Below are 15,126 nucleotides of genomic sequence, written 5' to 3'. Positions count from 1 at the left end.
AAAGTAAGCAGGGAAATCTGCATAAGTACAACATAAGCTGGGATGTGGAGGCCTGCGGTCACGAGAACGTAGTGCAGAACAGAGCAACCAGACATGTTTGTGCTTTTTAACGCGGCGCATTCCTTTCTCTTGTCAGCAGGGATTGATTTCAGGACATTGTCCTGTGGACATCAGAAGCCTCAGCTTGGAAATAGCCTAATTATTCTGTGTATTGTTTATCCCCCTATGGCACTAATTCACTGTGACAAAACTGAACGTGAACTTTTTTTATGGCATCTTATAGTCATTACAGTATCCTTAAATCAGTTACAACCATCTATAATAATATCCTTAAGTCTTTTGTGCTGCGGTGCGTTAATCATAAAAGTGTTTTCAGACTATCTTTATTGATCAGGCCCTTCTCCTCTGTGACCAAATTGCGCTGCTGAACACGATGGAGTCCCACATGTGTTAAGAGATGATTGGGAGAAAATGCAATGTGATGCAATGATCAAAGAAGGCTATGTAATATCATTTCCATAATCGTTAGGCTCCTCCGTCGCCTGTCATGGATTCTGGAGTGTTTGATGCTTGGGCAGGTCTCTTAATTAGCCACCCTCACCATCAGCTGTCTGCCGCCCCTTCTGTCTCACAAATTACTGAGTTTGTCACCGTCGGATGGCCAGAGGATGAAAGTGGGGGAGGGGGCGGACTCTTCAGAGTGGCCCGTTAAACTTACAAGCAGCACATCGATCCGCATTTTAGTTTTAATGAAGACATGCATGAGCGGATGGGGGGGCTTGTGGTTTGCTCAACAAGTTTCTGTAAGTGTTTATGTGTGATTTCTGTAGACCTTCAACTTGGAGGTCCAAAAAGCTCACTTTAGCCAGGGAAGGGGCTCACGATTCTGTAATTACAGAGGTCTTCCTTCACTGTGAGTCTACGTGTCAGCGTGTGCAAGCTTTAAGAGAAAAACTTTCTGTTTGGATGATCCTCTCTGCCTCTGTGTCTGGCAGAACGGGTTTGCCCTTGGCGAGACCTTTCATTTTCATGCACTGCACACTCTGTTAAAAGGAAGGGGGAATAAGTAAATACACACTACTTCTCTCGCTGGGATTTAGATATATACTCTCTCCAAAAAATAAATAAATAAAAAAATAAGCTGCATCCCACACGAATTACAGCAGACGAGGAGAGAAAAGTGATGCAGGAGTTCACGTCTGAGTGTATCTCTATTTAGTGGTGTGTGTAGGTGTGCGTGCGGGGGCGCGTGCGTGCGTGTGTGTGTATCAGGGTCCAGACTGGAGGGCTAACATGCATCCCCATCTCCTGCTCGCTCCTTGCAGCTCCAGCGCTTTGTCCTCGCACCGATCAGCCACATCTCCTTCCTCATCCTCATTCGCCGCACGTCGTTTCCTTTCCCTCTCTTGCTCACGGACCTCACTCCTTCCTTCACTTCTTCCCTCACCCCAGCCTCATTACTCAAATTAGGAGCTCCAGTAATCACCACACTGGGCTCCAGTCAGGCCCCTTAACACACTCGGGCTCTCCACATCCCTTTGAGCTCCTCCTGCCCTCAGCTCAGTGGCCGATCCGGCACGAGTCGCATAAATATTGCAGAGGTGGTGTGATGTTGGGAATGCCCTCTGGTTTTTATCACTTTCTGTGATTGGATTGAGAAGAGGTTTAATGGCATGTGCTGCATGTTGGAACTGATGACTATCTGAAGAAGTTCAACACTCCTCTCACATCTATTTTCTAAATATTAATTTATCTCCTATAACTGATTGGTTGCTCCTTTAGAGTCTATACAGTACATGGCTAAGATCTGGGGAAGAAATTAGAGAAAAAGCAGCAACATTTATATAGAATATGTGGCATTATTTGCTTAATTTACTCCCCTGATCACTGTATGAGTTATTTAACTGAAAGAGTTTCAGCGTGAGGCAGAAATTAAGCTGCAGAGGAGGTTTCTGTGCTTTAAACTTTAATTACGTTTCTAGAATGACCCTTGAGCTCAAATATTAACCAGCCTATACTTCTGAATCACAACAAATAATGTTGCTTATAGGGCTTTACAGAAGGGCAGCAAGGGTAAACCTCAACACAGGCACCCAGGGTTCGATTCATGACCTTTTGACCTTGTGCTGTATGCCCATTTCACATCTGACTGCTATCAATAAAAGTCACTAGCGCCACAACATTACTGACAAAAAGAAAAAAAGCTTTAAAGAAACCAAGGAGTTGTTAAGGATGCCTGCATAAAGCACTTGAAGTTCTGCCATCGCAAATGCAAAAAGGGGGTTTTGTTAAACTCCACTGGGACTTTAACTGAAGTCAAGTGCTTTGATTTGATTGGACCAAAAATTAGCTTTTCGTCAACAAACTCACCTATCTTTGGGTGTATTTTCAGTGTGAGGTTTTGCTGGTGCAATAAAATATGAATTTATTTTCAGGTTTTTTACCAGGGGGTGCCTATAAATTTTCTTCCACCTGTTTAGTCCCATATCAACACCTCTAAGTAACATTAATTAACATGTGATATTATCAGCTTGAAAAAGCTTGATTTTAATTAATTTCTGTTTTTATAACAGGTCTGGCGTCACACTATTTATTTAAACAATCATTTTATGTTTTCTCTAATGCTGATCTGATATAATTAATGCTCTGAAGAAGTTTGTTTTATTTCACTTTGCAAAAATTAAGCAAACAACACCCAAAGCTTCAAAATTAATACATTTTCTACAAAACGTTGCTTACTGTGAGTTTAACACAAACATCAGTATTTTAGAAGTTATGAGTAATACGCTTTTGAATTTAACACCTGATCATCTTTTGACTTGTGTGCAGGTTCTGGAGCGTCTTTTCCAGAAGGGCTTCAGCGTGGCGGCATCATGCGGAGGCGGAGTGGACTCGTCCCAGTTCAGCGAGTACGTGTTGTGTCGTGAGGACCGGCGGAGCCTCTCAATCAACACTCCTATCAGGATAAAACAGGAACCCCTGGACTAGAGTTTTTTTTTTTTTCGGAGGTGGAGAAGGACTGGCAACAAACCCTCTCCTCCTCCTCGTCCTCCATCTTTTCACACCGCCCCATTTCACCTCTACCTTCCCCCTCTCTGCCCCAGATGGACCACAGCCTCCGCTCCAAGAACATAACTAAGTATTAGCAGAGGCTTTTAACCTCACTGACTCTGCTGAACTCCATGGGGAATGTAGGACCAAACAGAGGAGAAAAGCATCAGCGGCAAAAAGTTTTTCATTCTGTTTGAAAAATACCCAAAGAATCTGTTGGACCGTCGGGTGCTTCGGCATCTCACAGCTCTCTGTTTTTAGCGCAGATTTACCGACTGATTTTCCCACAGCTACTTTAAGAAAACAATGTACAGCAATCTGCACCACCTCTGTCATCCAGTCCTGTTTCTGTGGGACCAGCATTCGCTCTGACTGGTGACACAAGGAGCCCACTGTGGCCCAGGGAAGCTTTAGCAGGCAGGATGTTTTTAAGGATGACAAGATCAGGACATCATATAAATTTGTGAGGCCCTAAACCCCTGTGACCCTGTCAAACCTCAGCGGACTCAGCATTGTTTGCTAAAATGTTTCTGTTTTCCTCGCCCGCTTTGCTGTTTTTTATCATCACATGGTGTAAACAATTATTATTAATAGGATTATTTTTAATGTCTCCCTCTCCCCACCCCCCTTTCTCCAAAATGAAGGATGTACGAACATTGTATTCATTAGGCTTCGAGAGCTTGCGAGGGAGCGTTTCTTGGCAATGGCTGCAGCAACTCAGATGTCTGCAGGCTATGTGGCAAAAGCAATCTGACTGGCAATGAAATCGGAGCCAGAAAAAGTCCCATTGTTCGAGCAGAAATGGAAGAAAACCTCGATGTTTCCACATTGTTTATAGTCAAATGGGTTGTGCACATAAAAAAGAAGGCTGCTCTAAAATTTCTGCTTATTTGCTATAAAATAGACTGCACCATGAAAACATCTTTACCCCCCTTTTTTTTTGTAAAATTTACTGCTTCAGATAATTAAAGAACTTTTAATATCAGACAAAAATACCATTGGTAAATGCAAAATATAGTTTTTAAATGATGATTTCTTTTATTAGGAGAGAAAAGCAACCTAAAACAACCATTTAACTGGGATTAACCACATTTTGGTTTTGTTTTACTAGCTACATCTAGCCTTGATTACAGCCAGACCTGTAGAATCAAGAGAACCTGTCCAACAATATGAAGAAAGCTGAAAGAGTTTATAAAAGCAACACATCACGCCCCGATTAAAAGAAATTCAAGAACAAATGAGAAACAAAGTCATTCACATGTGTCACTCTGGGAAGGGCTACAAAGCCACTTGAAAGGTTTCTATGACTCAAGCAAACCATGAAATTCATCCTGAGAAATCAAGTTCAATGGGAGAAATCCGAGGTGGAGCATTGAAGTGAGATGAGAATCAAATGGAGCTATGTGGGAAGGCTAGGAAAGATTCAAATCATTGCAGGCCTCACTTAAACCAGTCAAAATGAAAATTCCTGATTCAACGATAATAAAGAGTCTGGCTAAAAAAGAAACAAAACTGTTGGGATAATTACCTACTCACTCAAAACAAGGTTGTTTTTGATCATTTTCTATCCCTCAATTATTATAATAATTTTAAAAACAGATTTTTGCATTTAGCATTATCTTTGTCTAATGTTAAAATTACTTTGCTGATCTGAAGCATTTAAGTATGACCAAAAAAATTAAAAAGAGAAGAAATCTGGAGGAATGTCTGATCAAACTGTCTCCTTTTCAGCACAAGTTTTAGAGCTGACATTTAGCGTGTCTCGGAATCAGCAGGAGATGTAGTTTAAATGCTTAATGTTTGTTTGCACTTGACGAAGTTTACCACAGACCTGCCCGGTCCCACTCTTTCCGAGGAATCATTACCGCCCAGCAAACAACAAGTCAAGCTGTTTTACATTTAGGTGTACGTTGGGATTAAAGTACTGAAAAACATGGAGGAAAATTAGGCATCCAACAGAACAAACTGTGCCAGTTTGGTGATTGTACAAAGATCAAGATGTTCTTTGAGCCGCGCTGCATTATTTAAAACCGTATGAAGGATGCAAACATTTGATCCTCCAAGTCCTGACAGTTCTGTTTGAATATTGTCACTTCTGAGTCCAGATTACTTCAGAGGTTGTTCACACATTACATATGGCAGAACCTAAAGTTGAACTGCTCTCCCAACATCAATCTGTTGTTCACAAAGAGGCGAGTGGGCGGCCTTTTAGTCGCTCCTTCTCTTCTTCTCTTGCTCTTACACTCAGCATGTCTTCGATCAAAGACAAGCAAGAAAGTTTTTACGCTTTTTATTTGTGCATAACTTAACTATGCTGTTTCTTCCATTCCAAAAGCCGGAGTTGAAACAAAAAAAAAAGCAGCTTAACTCTGATCTTTGTTGGTGCTGGCAGTTACTTGATTTAAACTGGGTTTGTTTCTTTAGTTTTTCATTAAACTTGGGTTCTGCAGTCTGAACAGGAGCAGAGAGTGGATGAAGTTTCTCACAAAGCAACCCGTCTTTGTTCTGATTTTCTCCTTTTGGATCCAGTTGCCTCAAAGGGAATGGTCAACCATGCTGTGTTTTTCATGTGGAGAGGCATGTCGGGCTCTCTCGCGGAGCTCCCCCGGCCCCTTCCTGCCTCCCCGTTTACAGAACGCCCTCCTACGCCGGACCACACCGCAACAAACCAAACAAACTGATGAGTCAAAACACAAGCAGGCTCACAACATGCAAGGCAACTCGACTCTGCAGCTGACCTCAACTTACTTTGGTTGTTTTTACCGCTGAAGGTAAAACCAATTTGTGCTTCAGTAATGTAAGACTTAAGGCACCTCATATTACCTTTTAGGAGCTGAAATTTGCGACTTTGAAAAAGAAAGATGCTCCCTTTTAGATATCTCGACGCATTTGGAACAACTGGAAATTTTTAGAACATCTTCCCTGTTGTCGGCCCTGTTCAGATGAAGCACTCGTCAGTATTCACTGCTCCTCCAAGGCGGCTCAGTTTGTACAGTTAATGTGTACTGAATTATCAGGACTCGTAGGCCTTATGGGACCTTCATGCTTTTGAGAGATCTCAAAGCCACTTCACAGTAAAGAGTTAAAAGAAAAGTCAGAACATTACATTGTGTACATATGGATAAAAAAAATAAAAACATTTCAAAGCGTATAATAAGGTGCAAATGTATATTATTTAAAGTGTTTAAAACAATTAGACTGTGGTATTAAAGGGCATGTGTTCATTTACAGTGTCTCCATTTGACTTTTCTTGCATATTTGCGATAATAAAAGGATGTACTGTATAAATTAACTTTGTCTCATTCACTCTTTTAGAAAGGTTGATGGTTTTATAACAGCTCCCAACATCTTGTACTGTTTACGACAAAAGTATTTACAAATAGAACTTTGTAAAGTTACAACCACAAACGCCAATGTATATTTTGCATGGAAGACAAAACAGATGAAATTTGACAGATATTTGTAGAACCACATTCTGTTGCAATTATGGCTATAAAACGTTTAAGCTCTTTACCAGCTTACAAAATATAATTCTTTATTTTTCTTTTCAGAACAACTCAAGTTCAGTCATATTGGATGGTGTCTGACCTCCAGGTTTCACAGATTTGCCAGATATTCAAGTCTGAGCTTTGACTAGACCAATGTAATACAGGGATATGCCTTTACAATGTAGCTCTGGATTCATGTTTAGATTTTTGGTTAACCTCCATCCCAGTCTCAAGCGTCCAACAGACTTAATTCGTCTTCCCATCGACGCTGACCAGCTTCACTTTCCGCTGCTAAAGAACAGCATCTCCCTAGGATGATGCTGCAACCACCACGCATCAAATGATGTGATCAGGATGATGTTCAATATTTGTATATGGGCCACAAAGGGATTCTTCAAACTTTAAATGGGACTTTTACAGATTTTGTTTCACTCTTCAATAAATATTTTTGAGTGACTAACAGTAATTACATTTAAAAATTCTCCTCCAGAAATAACACGGTTCTCTAGCTGCCATACTCTTTCCATTGCTACACAATGGGTTGAAAAATGCTCTGTCAGATGTTTAAAACTGAGGACATTGCATTATAACCCTGCTGTGCTTTGAACTTCTCCATACCGATATCCCACGCCAGACAAACATCTCAGATCTTCATAAAACATCTGCACTTATACTGAGATTTAAATGAAACATAAAGGGACTATTTACTAATTAGGTAACGTCACCGAATTTTTTGAGGTGGCAGCTTGAATGGTTCAGAATACAAATGAACTCCACAGTTTTCAGAGTTATTAGTTGTCATTTTCCTTCAAATTTATTTTTGGAAATTTCTTCCAAAGATTCACAATCAGCTATAATGACCGTCAACATCTTATTTCATATAGTGCACCTATGTTATGTTATGCCAACCTGTAGACATTTTATTACCAAGTATCTTTACTTCAAAAGTGTTTAAGCAAAATCTTCATTGTGATTTTAAAACTCAACTCTAATAGATTTAGACTGAGATCCAACATGATGTGACAATTCACCAAGAGGCAGAGAAAAGTGTTAGAAGTGAAGCATGTTCCAGTTGTGCAATATTTTTTTGAGAAGTTTTTATGTAAAAAAAAAAAAAGGGGGTGGGGGGGACAGGCAAGTTGGGATTTGCAAAAGATCCTGGGAACTTGTAGTTTTACAACCCAGAAAGTAATAAATAAATGTAATGAATCCATCTGCAAATAGGTTTAGGAGAAGAGAAAAATATGCTTCAATTCAGTGGTGGTTTTTTTTTTCCAACAACATGAAACAACAGAATGACTGTACAGAAAAGAGCTGTGAATAATCTGGAAAACTCAAATAAATTAAACTAAACAAAGTAAAAGAACAAACGACCCTGGAGCATTTTTACATACCGCACATTTCCCTCACCTTCCTGTTTTTAATGTAAAGAAGCATTTAGACAAAGTCAAGATCGCTCAGTTTAGTAAACAGCTTATTTATTCCTTTACAAAATAAGTACGAATACGAAAGTTTTGTTTTTTCTCACACAAACAGGAAATTTTCAAGATATGTACAAGAGCTTACCAAAAATAACGTGGTTCTAATAAACATACAGTTTTGTAAACAATATTTACAAATCATCCTTGCAATGTAATGCTATTTCCAAGAGCTGTTTACATCAGAATTATTGTCTTCTTATTTTGGCTAAAAAGCTGTAGTAGTAGTAGTTGTTGTTGTTGTAGTAGTAGTAGAAATGTCCTCTTGTGAAGCCATCGGAAACGATACAAATCATTGAATAAAAAATGTAACCGAACCAACCACAAATTGTTAGTGCTGTGCTTGTTTCTAAAATGTTTTGGACTTCAAATGCATGAGTTAAACATAAAAGCCAATCCTCCCAAAAAAAAAAAAAAAACATATGGTGAAAACTGACAGAACCTAGCAATAGTGCTTACTATTTGCTATAATACATCGACAACTTTGAGCTGTCGGGTAAAATAGATTTTAAAAAGTGCTGCTTAAATTTATGATGCACAACAATTGCTTCAAATATCCCCCTGACCCACATAGTTAAATAAATTTTCAATCTGGCAAGAAAAGCTGCATAGAGGCCAAGAAATCTAGTTAAATATATATAAAAAAACATACTGGACAATATTACATAATACAATTAGAATTGTTTAAGAATAAAAAATAAAAAAGGCAAATATTTAATATGGTATGTAAAACATTTTCTGTCACAGAGATCAGTCCAATGAAAACGAAAAACTAATCTGGAATCATAAAACTGCTTCCTTCTATTTTTTCCACTTTACTTTAACTTACAGCTGTTTCTCATTTGGGTGAAAAATACAGAAAATACAAGTGCTGCACACCATAACAAATATCCTCCCTTTACCATTCAGTCACTGTGAAAGCTCGGGTGAAAGGACAGAACAGTTAAATATGTTTTTTAAACATGAGATGATGTACACACGATAAGTTGGGAGACATGACAGAGGAATGTCTGCTTGCCTTCTGCTTACTTCACATTATAAGATGATACTGACCCAGTCAGCAAGGTTGATTAAAGTCTGTCTGGATTTGTTAAGTGGTCGTTGCAGATAACTGCAGGAGGATGAGGAACTGGGGGGATTTGTCATGTAACGATACTCTGAAAGTACGTTCTTTTACAAAACATCAGCTTTTATAATATTCACACAGAAATTACTTCCTTTTCTTACAAAGTGTGTGATAAAAATATACATGCTGTAAAATAATTCAAAAAGAACTATTTACATATACAGCAAGGAAATGTAACAGAACGATGTTACGGGTGCATCTTAGTGGCTTTGAAAAGTGTTTTTCATTCAATTCAGATCATGTATTAATATCAATTCATTATACACAGGAATGTATTTCAAATATATATGTTAATTTTGATGATTATGGCTTACAGCTAATAAAACCTCAATTTAAAAGTCAAAAAATTAAAATATTACATTATTACAAATAAAATAAAACAAATAAAATAGCAATTCCTAATTCAGAAATGTTACGCTAAGCTACAAGAAGTTCTTGCTACAGAAGACAGTTGTTCCCAGAGTGCTGCATCCAACTATATCAATGGAAGGTTTAGTGGAAGAAAACACTGCAGAAGATAAAAAAGAAACTGGTGTAGCTTTATGTGGGTTGTGAAGCAAATCCACACTGTCAAAAAGTAATAAAATGGTTTGTTACTATGTTATTGCTGGCCAGCAGTTTTGCTAAACGTAAATGCCTTAGGCGTATCTGCAACCTCAATAATCCATAGAACTATCCTTGCCCTGAATGCAGTATAATAACACTAATTTAACCTATAAATATAACAAAACCTTTTGAAAATGTATTTATGTTTTTCTAGAAATTAATACTATAGGGAATTTTTTGACATTTTTACAGAGCCACCATTTTATTTTTAGTTTTTTAAAAGAGAAAAACGTAAAACTTTTGCAAAAGAGGATGGACATTATTTCTCTTATAAGATGTTAACATTTGTAGAAAATTATGCAAATAAAGCACAGAATTTTTAATCTAATGGCCACAAAAATAGATTAAAATAGCACTTTTGGTGCTTCTCTCCCATTCAGCTTCTCCAGACTAGTGGCAGCAGCAATTAGCAAACACCAGATGGAACTGCATGTTTTCTAATTTTATCACGCAAACTACTTCTCAATCCATTGCTACTATGAACGCTAATAAACAGCATAATGGGGAAGCATTGCTGTGCTGAAGGGGAAGCATCGAAAAGGATAGGAGCTTTGTAAAGAGATAGATACGGATTTAAAAGTGTCAGAAACGTCTCTGATGCAAAGTTAAATTTCTCTTAAGTTATTTTTGACATAAACAGCATTTTCATAACTACTGAAGGTAATATAATTACTTGATTGTGCTATAAAATGGCAAAATGTGTCCAGAGAGCATATGTAACAGTCCCTTTAAAATACTTTTTTGTTGGTATTATTCAACATTTGAATTATCTGTAAGCCATAATTGTCTAAATTAACAGAAAGAAGTGCTTCAAATGTATCACATTGTGTAAACTGAATCTATCGAATCTTTCAGAAGTAAACTAACAGTTCAAACACATTTTGATTTATTAAGATGCATCAGTATTTGGAATCTGTTCTCTGGAGTAAAAGTCCTTAAAGTCTCAACGTTTGAGCTCAGTTAGACTACATTCATGGAACTGCGTCAACAAATAGCTCACACAAAATACTAGAATCTGCATTGAGGTGTGAAAGTAACCATCTGAGTCTGTAATTCCTACTTATATGGTTTCTGAAGGTTCCGATACCAGTGTGAACTAATAAGAAGTAACCGAGAACACATGGAATAGGTTTGGACATCCTTCATCTACCAAATCCAACACAAAGTACATGACATGGCCTTTAAATTGAAGGATCTAACTACACACTGTGAAGCTAAACGGAGAGCACAAGGAACAACAACATTTAGCTTTTTTACTAACCCTCTGTGTATTAAAAGCTACGTCGAACATCACTACAGTACATATAGAGACACAGAGCAGAAATATTAGACCTGATCTGAAGGCACGTGGCTGGGAAGGAGGAGGTGGAGAAGGTGGAGGTTGAGGTGGGTGCTGAGCAGAGCAGAGGCTACTTGAGCAGTGCACGGTAAAGGAGAAGGGAGTGGGCAGTCTCTCTCTCTTGCTCCATGTAGAAAATCAAGTCCCTGAGGTTGACGCGGGTGATGCGCTGTCGAGTATACTGGCGAGATGAGGTGGACGGGGTGGAGGAGCATCCTGGGGAGCCGGCCATGCTGCTGGAGACCTGGAGACAAGAAGTTCTCCAGTGAGGAGGTGGAGGATGTACAGCGCCTTGCATAACAATTCATGCCATTTGACCTTTTACTCATTTTCCCACATTACAACCACAAAGTGAGACATACACAAGGGGGTGAATAATTGTAAGGTGGAGGGAGGTAATAGTACCAACTCTGAAAAGTGTGGTGCACCTGCACCTGCCCTTTAATCTGATACCCTAAAATGAAATCCAGTGCAATCAATTACCTTCAGATACAATTAAAGATAAAGTAGAGGAAAATTGCAAACTGCAGAGATATGGACATCTAACTATTGAAACGGTAACTGTTAAATTTTCCTCCAAATATAAACAATAGTCAGTATGGCCCAACGTTTTTTAGATCACAAGAATAAAAAATAAATAAATAAAGTTACAGTCCAAGACTTTATCTGTTTTTGGAGTAATGGATTCTTCCTTGCTGATTGGCCATTCAGACCATATTTCACTATTGTGATAAAGATAAAACTAATCAGAACTATTTATTACTTTTTTTAGGTAACTGTATGGCAATGACTGTACTACACAGCAATCATAGCCCCACAAACAGTTCTTTAGGACACCAGTAACATAAAAAAGTACGATTTTTCTCACTAAAATGCACACATTGAAAAAAATAGTGAAAATAACAGTCCCAAGAACAAGGACAGTTTTAGTTTTTTTTTTAAACAACATTAACTGGAATTTATTGTGACAACAATAAATGAAAAGGTTTTCATGATAAAAACTTTATCAAAATAAATGACAAACAATACAATAAATGTCCACCCAGAGCCAGGACATTGGTCTATTAGCTTTTGTTCTAGGGTTGATACACACATTTTGCACCAAAACAGAATTATTTACTCATGGAAAAAATGAGAGCTGTGCTACACATCCCAGTAAATTCTCCTCAACATCAGTCTGTGCTGAGTTCAGTGAAACCGCAAAGAATCTAAAACTTCTGAAACAAAGCATCTTAAACAGAGGCAATGCCTCTGAAGAAATATGTTTGGCCATAATCCAGACAAACATTTCAAACCAACTGCATGGTGGTGGAGGACTGATCATTTGGGCTTGGTTATGTATGTTGAAGTCTTTGAGTCTACCATGAGTTCTCCTGAATCCCAAAGTAATCAAGAGTCGTGGCCCAGCTTCAACTGGGCCACGACTCTTGATCAGCAGCAGACAATTATCCCAAACAAAGCAGCGAATCAGCAACAGTCTGACCAGATTAAAGTTTTTCAACGGTCTAGTTAAAGGTCAGACATCAACCGACCTGAAAGGTTGAGGTGGGACCTTTAGAAACTTTAAAATAAGCACACATCCACTAACATGAACTGAAGAAATGGTGTAATTAATGTGGTCAAAATTTCCATTTAATCAATCAGTATTTTTGTCACCTTAGTCTGGTTTTCAAAAATGGTTAATTATATTCAGAAGAATTATCTGTACTTCATAGCTCTTGACATAAATAAAAAAACACTTTAGAGAACCCAAGTTCTGTGACTTCACTTTCTAGAGGTAAATATTTATTTGCTGGTACTGGTATGAGTTCTTTATGAAAACTAAAAACATTACCAGTTGTAATGTTTATCTCGAGGACATTGAGACTATTCTGGTGAGATTTTTCTCGCCCTGGTGAGAAAAATCACAGGGCGCGTTCAGTCGCAGGGCGTTCAGAGGAATTCATCCTTATTTTCAAGGAGGTCTTTGTTACTATGCAGGGGTTAAAGGAAAAACTATTTACATGGGAAAATAAACCGTAGGAGTGCGAGGAATGGAGCAGTAGTTGTGTTTCCAATTGACGATATGACATCATCTTTGTTGAATGGCAAACACATTGACAGTATCAATAGTTAAGAATGTTGTGGCCTCAAAACAAGTATACACTTCAAATTAGAAAAAAATTTATCCCCTCTTGCAGAGCATGAATGAGATCAAAAGATGGCATAATAACATCCAGATATTCAGGTGCATGCTGAAACCTTTTCTTCAAACAAAGGGAAATAACCAGGGAACCACAGCCATTGTCAAAAGACACCTTTATGATGACTGGAACACAGAAAGATTTGCAATCCAAACAAACAAAGTTTCTGACAGATAAAAACATCTCATTTCAGACAGCAAATGTTCACTTCTAGGAAAAACTCTGGAAAAACAGAAGAAAGAAAGGAAGACAGGACACAAGGAAGCAAAGAGGGAATGAAGGGAGGATGACACAAGGATACAAGTTTGGAAAAGACAAAGAACAACAGAGAGGGAAAGTAAAGCTAAAAGAAAGAAAAGACAAGTTAGGAGAAAAGACATAAGGAAAAAAAGGACAAAAATCTGCAAATTTTAAAAGAAGAAAGGAAGAAAAGACACGAGACCCAAAGAAGAAGAAAGGGGGGAAAAAGGAAGGTGAAGCAGAATGATGTAAAGACTTATGGAAAGGAAAACAAGAAGGAAGGGAGAGAATTAGGAAAACTACATCACGGAAAGAAAGGACACAATGACACATCAGAAAAGAAGAATAAATGTAAGACGAATGGACAGAATACAAAAAAAGAAAAAGAGCACAAGAAAGAAAGTAAAAATAAACTGAAGGGTGGAAGCAAGGGCACAACATTTAGACAATGGAATAGGGAACAAAATCTGGAAATACAAATGTATACTCTTATCCAAATCTGAAAAATACTTGATTCAAATTCCAGACGTTTCCAGACCTGATTTTAGCTTGTGAGGACAAAAAAACCTACAGGGTTCTCCAAGTGAAGCATTTGTCTTCTTGCTGTAAGTAAAACAAGTTTGAATGTGAAAAGAAGTAGCCATAAAAAAGATGAAAGGCAACCACAGAGCAGGTAAAAAATGTATAAGACGGCTTTATCTTACATGGTCATTCAAATAAATTCAATCTATTGTGTTGTGACAAAAGCGTGCTTTTCATCAGGGTCAGTATCTGCTGAGCCACACACTCCTTCACAAGCTGACTGAACATACAACCTATACTCACAAGTCAGAAAGACACAAGAAAAAATGTTCAGAACAAAGTTTATTCTGGTAAAGACATTTCATACTTCACAAGAAATTCAAATGCAGAAATTCTTGAAGGTTCAGCAGAAAAGTGGGACAGACACTACAGCTGCTTGTCAACATTAGCCACACACACACTTCATATTTATGACCAATAATGCAAGAGTACATGAGAACAGTTCTGACCAGACATTCTGTCTAGATCAGGCAGTAAGACGAGCTAAAACAAGGTCTGCAAGAAAATGATGACATCATGCAATTTCTGCCCTTCGTGTTTATTTACGTCATGCATGTTATTTTTCAATCTTTTGTTCTCCATTTTTTAAAATAAATTTTATTAAACTTTTTTTAAACTTTATTTTACAGTTTGAGTTTTGAAGAAACCCAGAACAATACAGTGGTCAGTAGTGATTTAATTAAAATTGAAAAAGAAAATAAAGCTATTTTACATAACGTTTTATCTTTTTCCATGACTTTCTTGGTTTGTTTTCACTGAAATCAAAAGCTCTGTTGTAGGTCTTTGTATATGATCCAGAAAAAATATGAATAATGTAAAAATGAAAGTGTATAGAGAAGGTGAAACAGGTGAAAAGATGCATTTACTTTGGGACAAATCCAGCAAGTGCCCACTTGAACCCAAGTGGAGAGAAATAAGACAGACGTTTCAGTCAGGAACACCCTCACCCAATTACGTTGATTGCAGCACTCTGTAAACACACTGTACACACCAGCTTTAATTGCAAACATACGATGGGTTTGAATTTACAGGA

The 15,126-nt window shown here is 37.9% G+C and overlaps 2 protein-coding genes across 6 annotated transcripts in view; one reads left to right on the top strand and one right to left on the bottom strand.

The window, feature by feature from the left end:
* Nucleotides 1-6,343, top strand: part of kctd15b (potassium channel tetramerization domain containing 15b) — a 32,243-nt gene extending 25,900 nt beyond the window's left edge. For all 3 annotated transcript variants that reach the window (XM_032561641.1, XM_032561640.1, XM_032561639.1), the window contains exon 5: nt 2,830-6,343. In XM_032561641.1, the coding sequence (XP_032417532.1) occupies nt 2,830-2,988 (159 nt within the window). In that variant the 3' untranslated portion in view covers nt 2,989-6,343. The remainder of the gene's footprint in view (nt 1-2,829) is intronic.
* Nucleotides 6,344-7,995: 1,652 nt separating this feature from the next.
* LOC116719194 (transcription initiation factor TFIID subunit 4) overlaps nt 7,996-15,126 on the bottom strand; it is a 100,675-nt gene continuing 93,544 nt past the window's right edge. For all 3 annotated transcript variants that reach the window (XM_032561635.1, XM_032561636.1, XM_032561638.1), the window contains one exon: nt 7,996-11,332. In XM_032561635.1, the coding sequence (XP_032417526.1) occupies nt 11,159-11,332 (174 nt within the window). In that variant the 3' untranslated portion in view covers nt 7,996-11,158. The remainder of the gene's footprint in view (nt 11,333-15,126) is intronic.

The sequence above is a fragment of the Xiphophorus hellerii genome, chromosome 4, assembly GCF_003331165.1.
Source record: "Xiphophorus hellerii strain 12219 chromosome 4, Xiphophorus_hellerii-4.1, whole genome shotgun sequence".
Taxonomy (NCBI): Eukaryota; Metazoa; Chordata; class Actinopteri; order Cyprinodontiformes; family Poeciliidae; genus Xiphophorus; species Xiphophorus hellerii.
The sequence above is the reverse complement of the archived record's forward strand: the minus strand, read 5'-3'. Positions and strand labels throughout refer to the sequence as shown.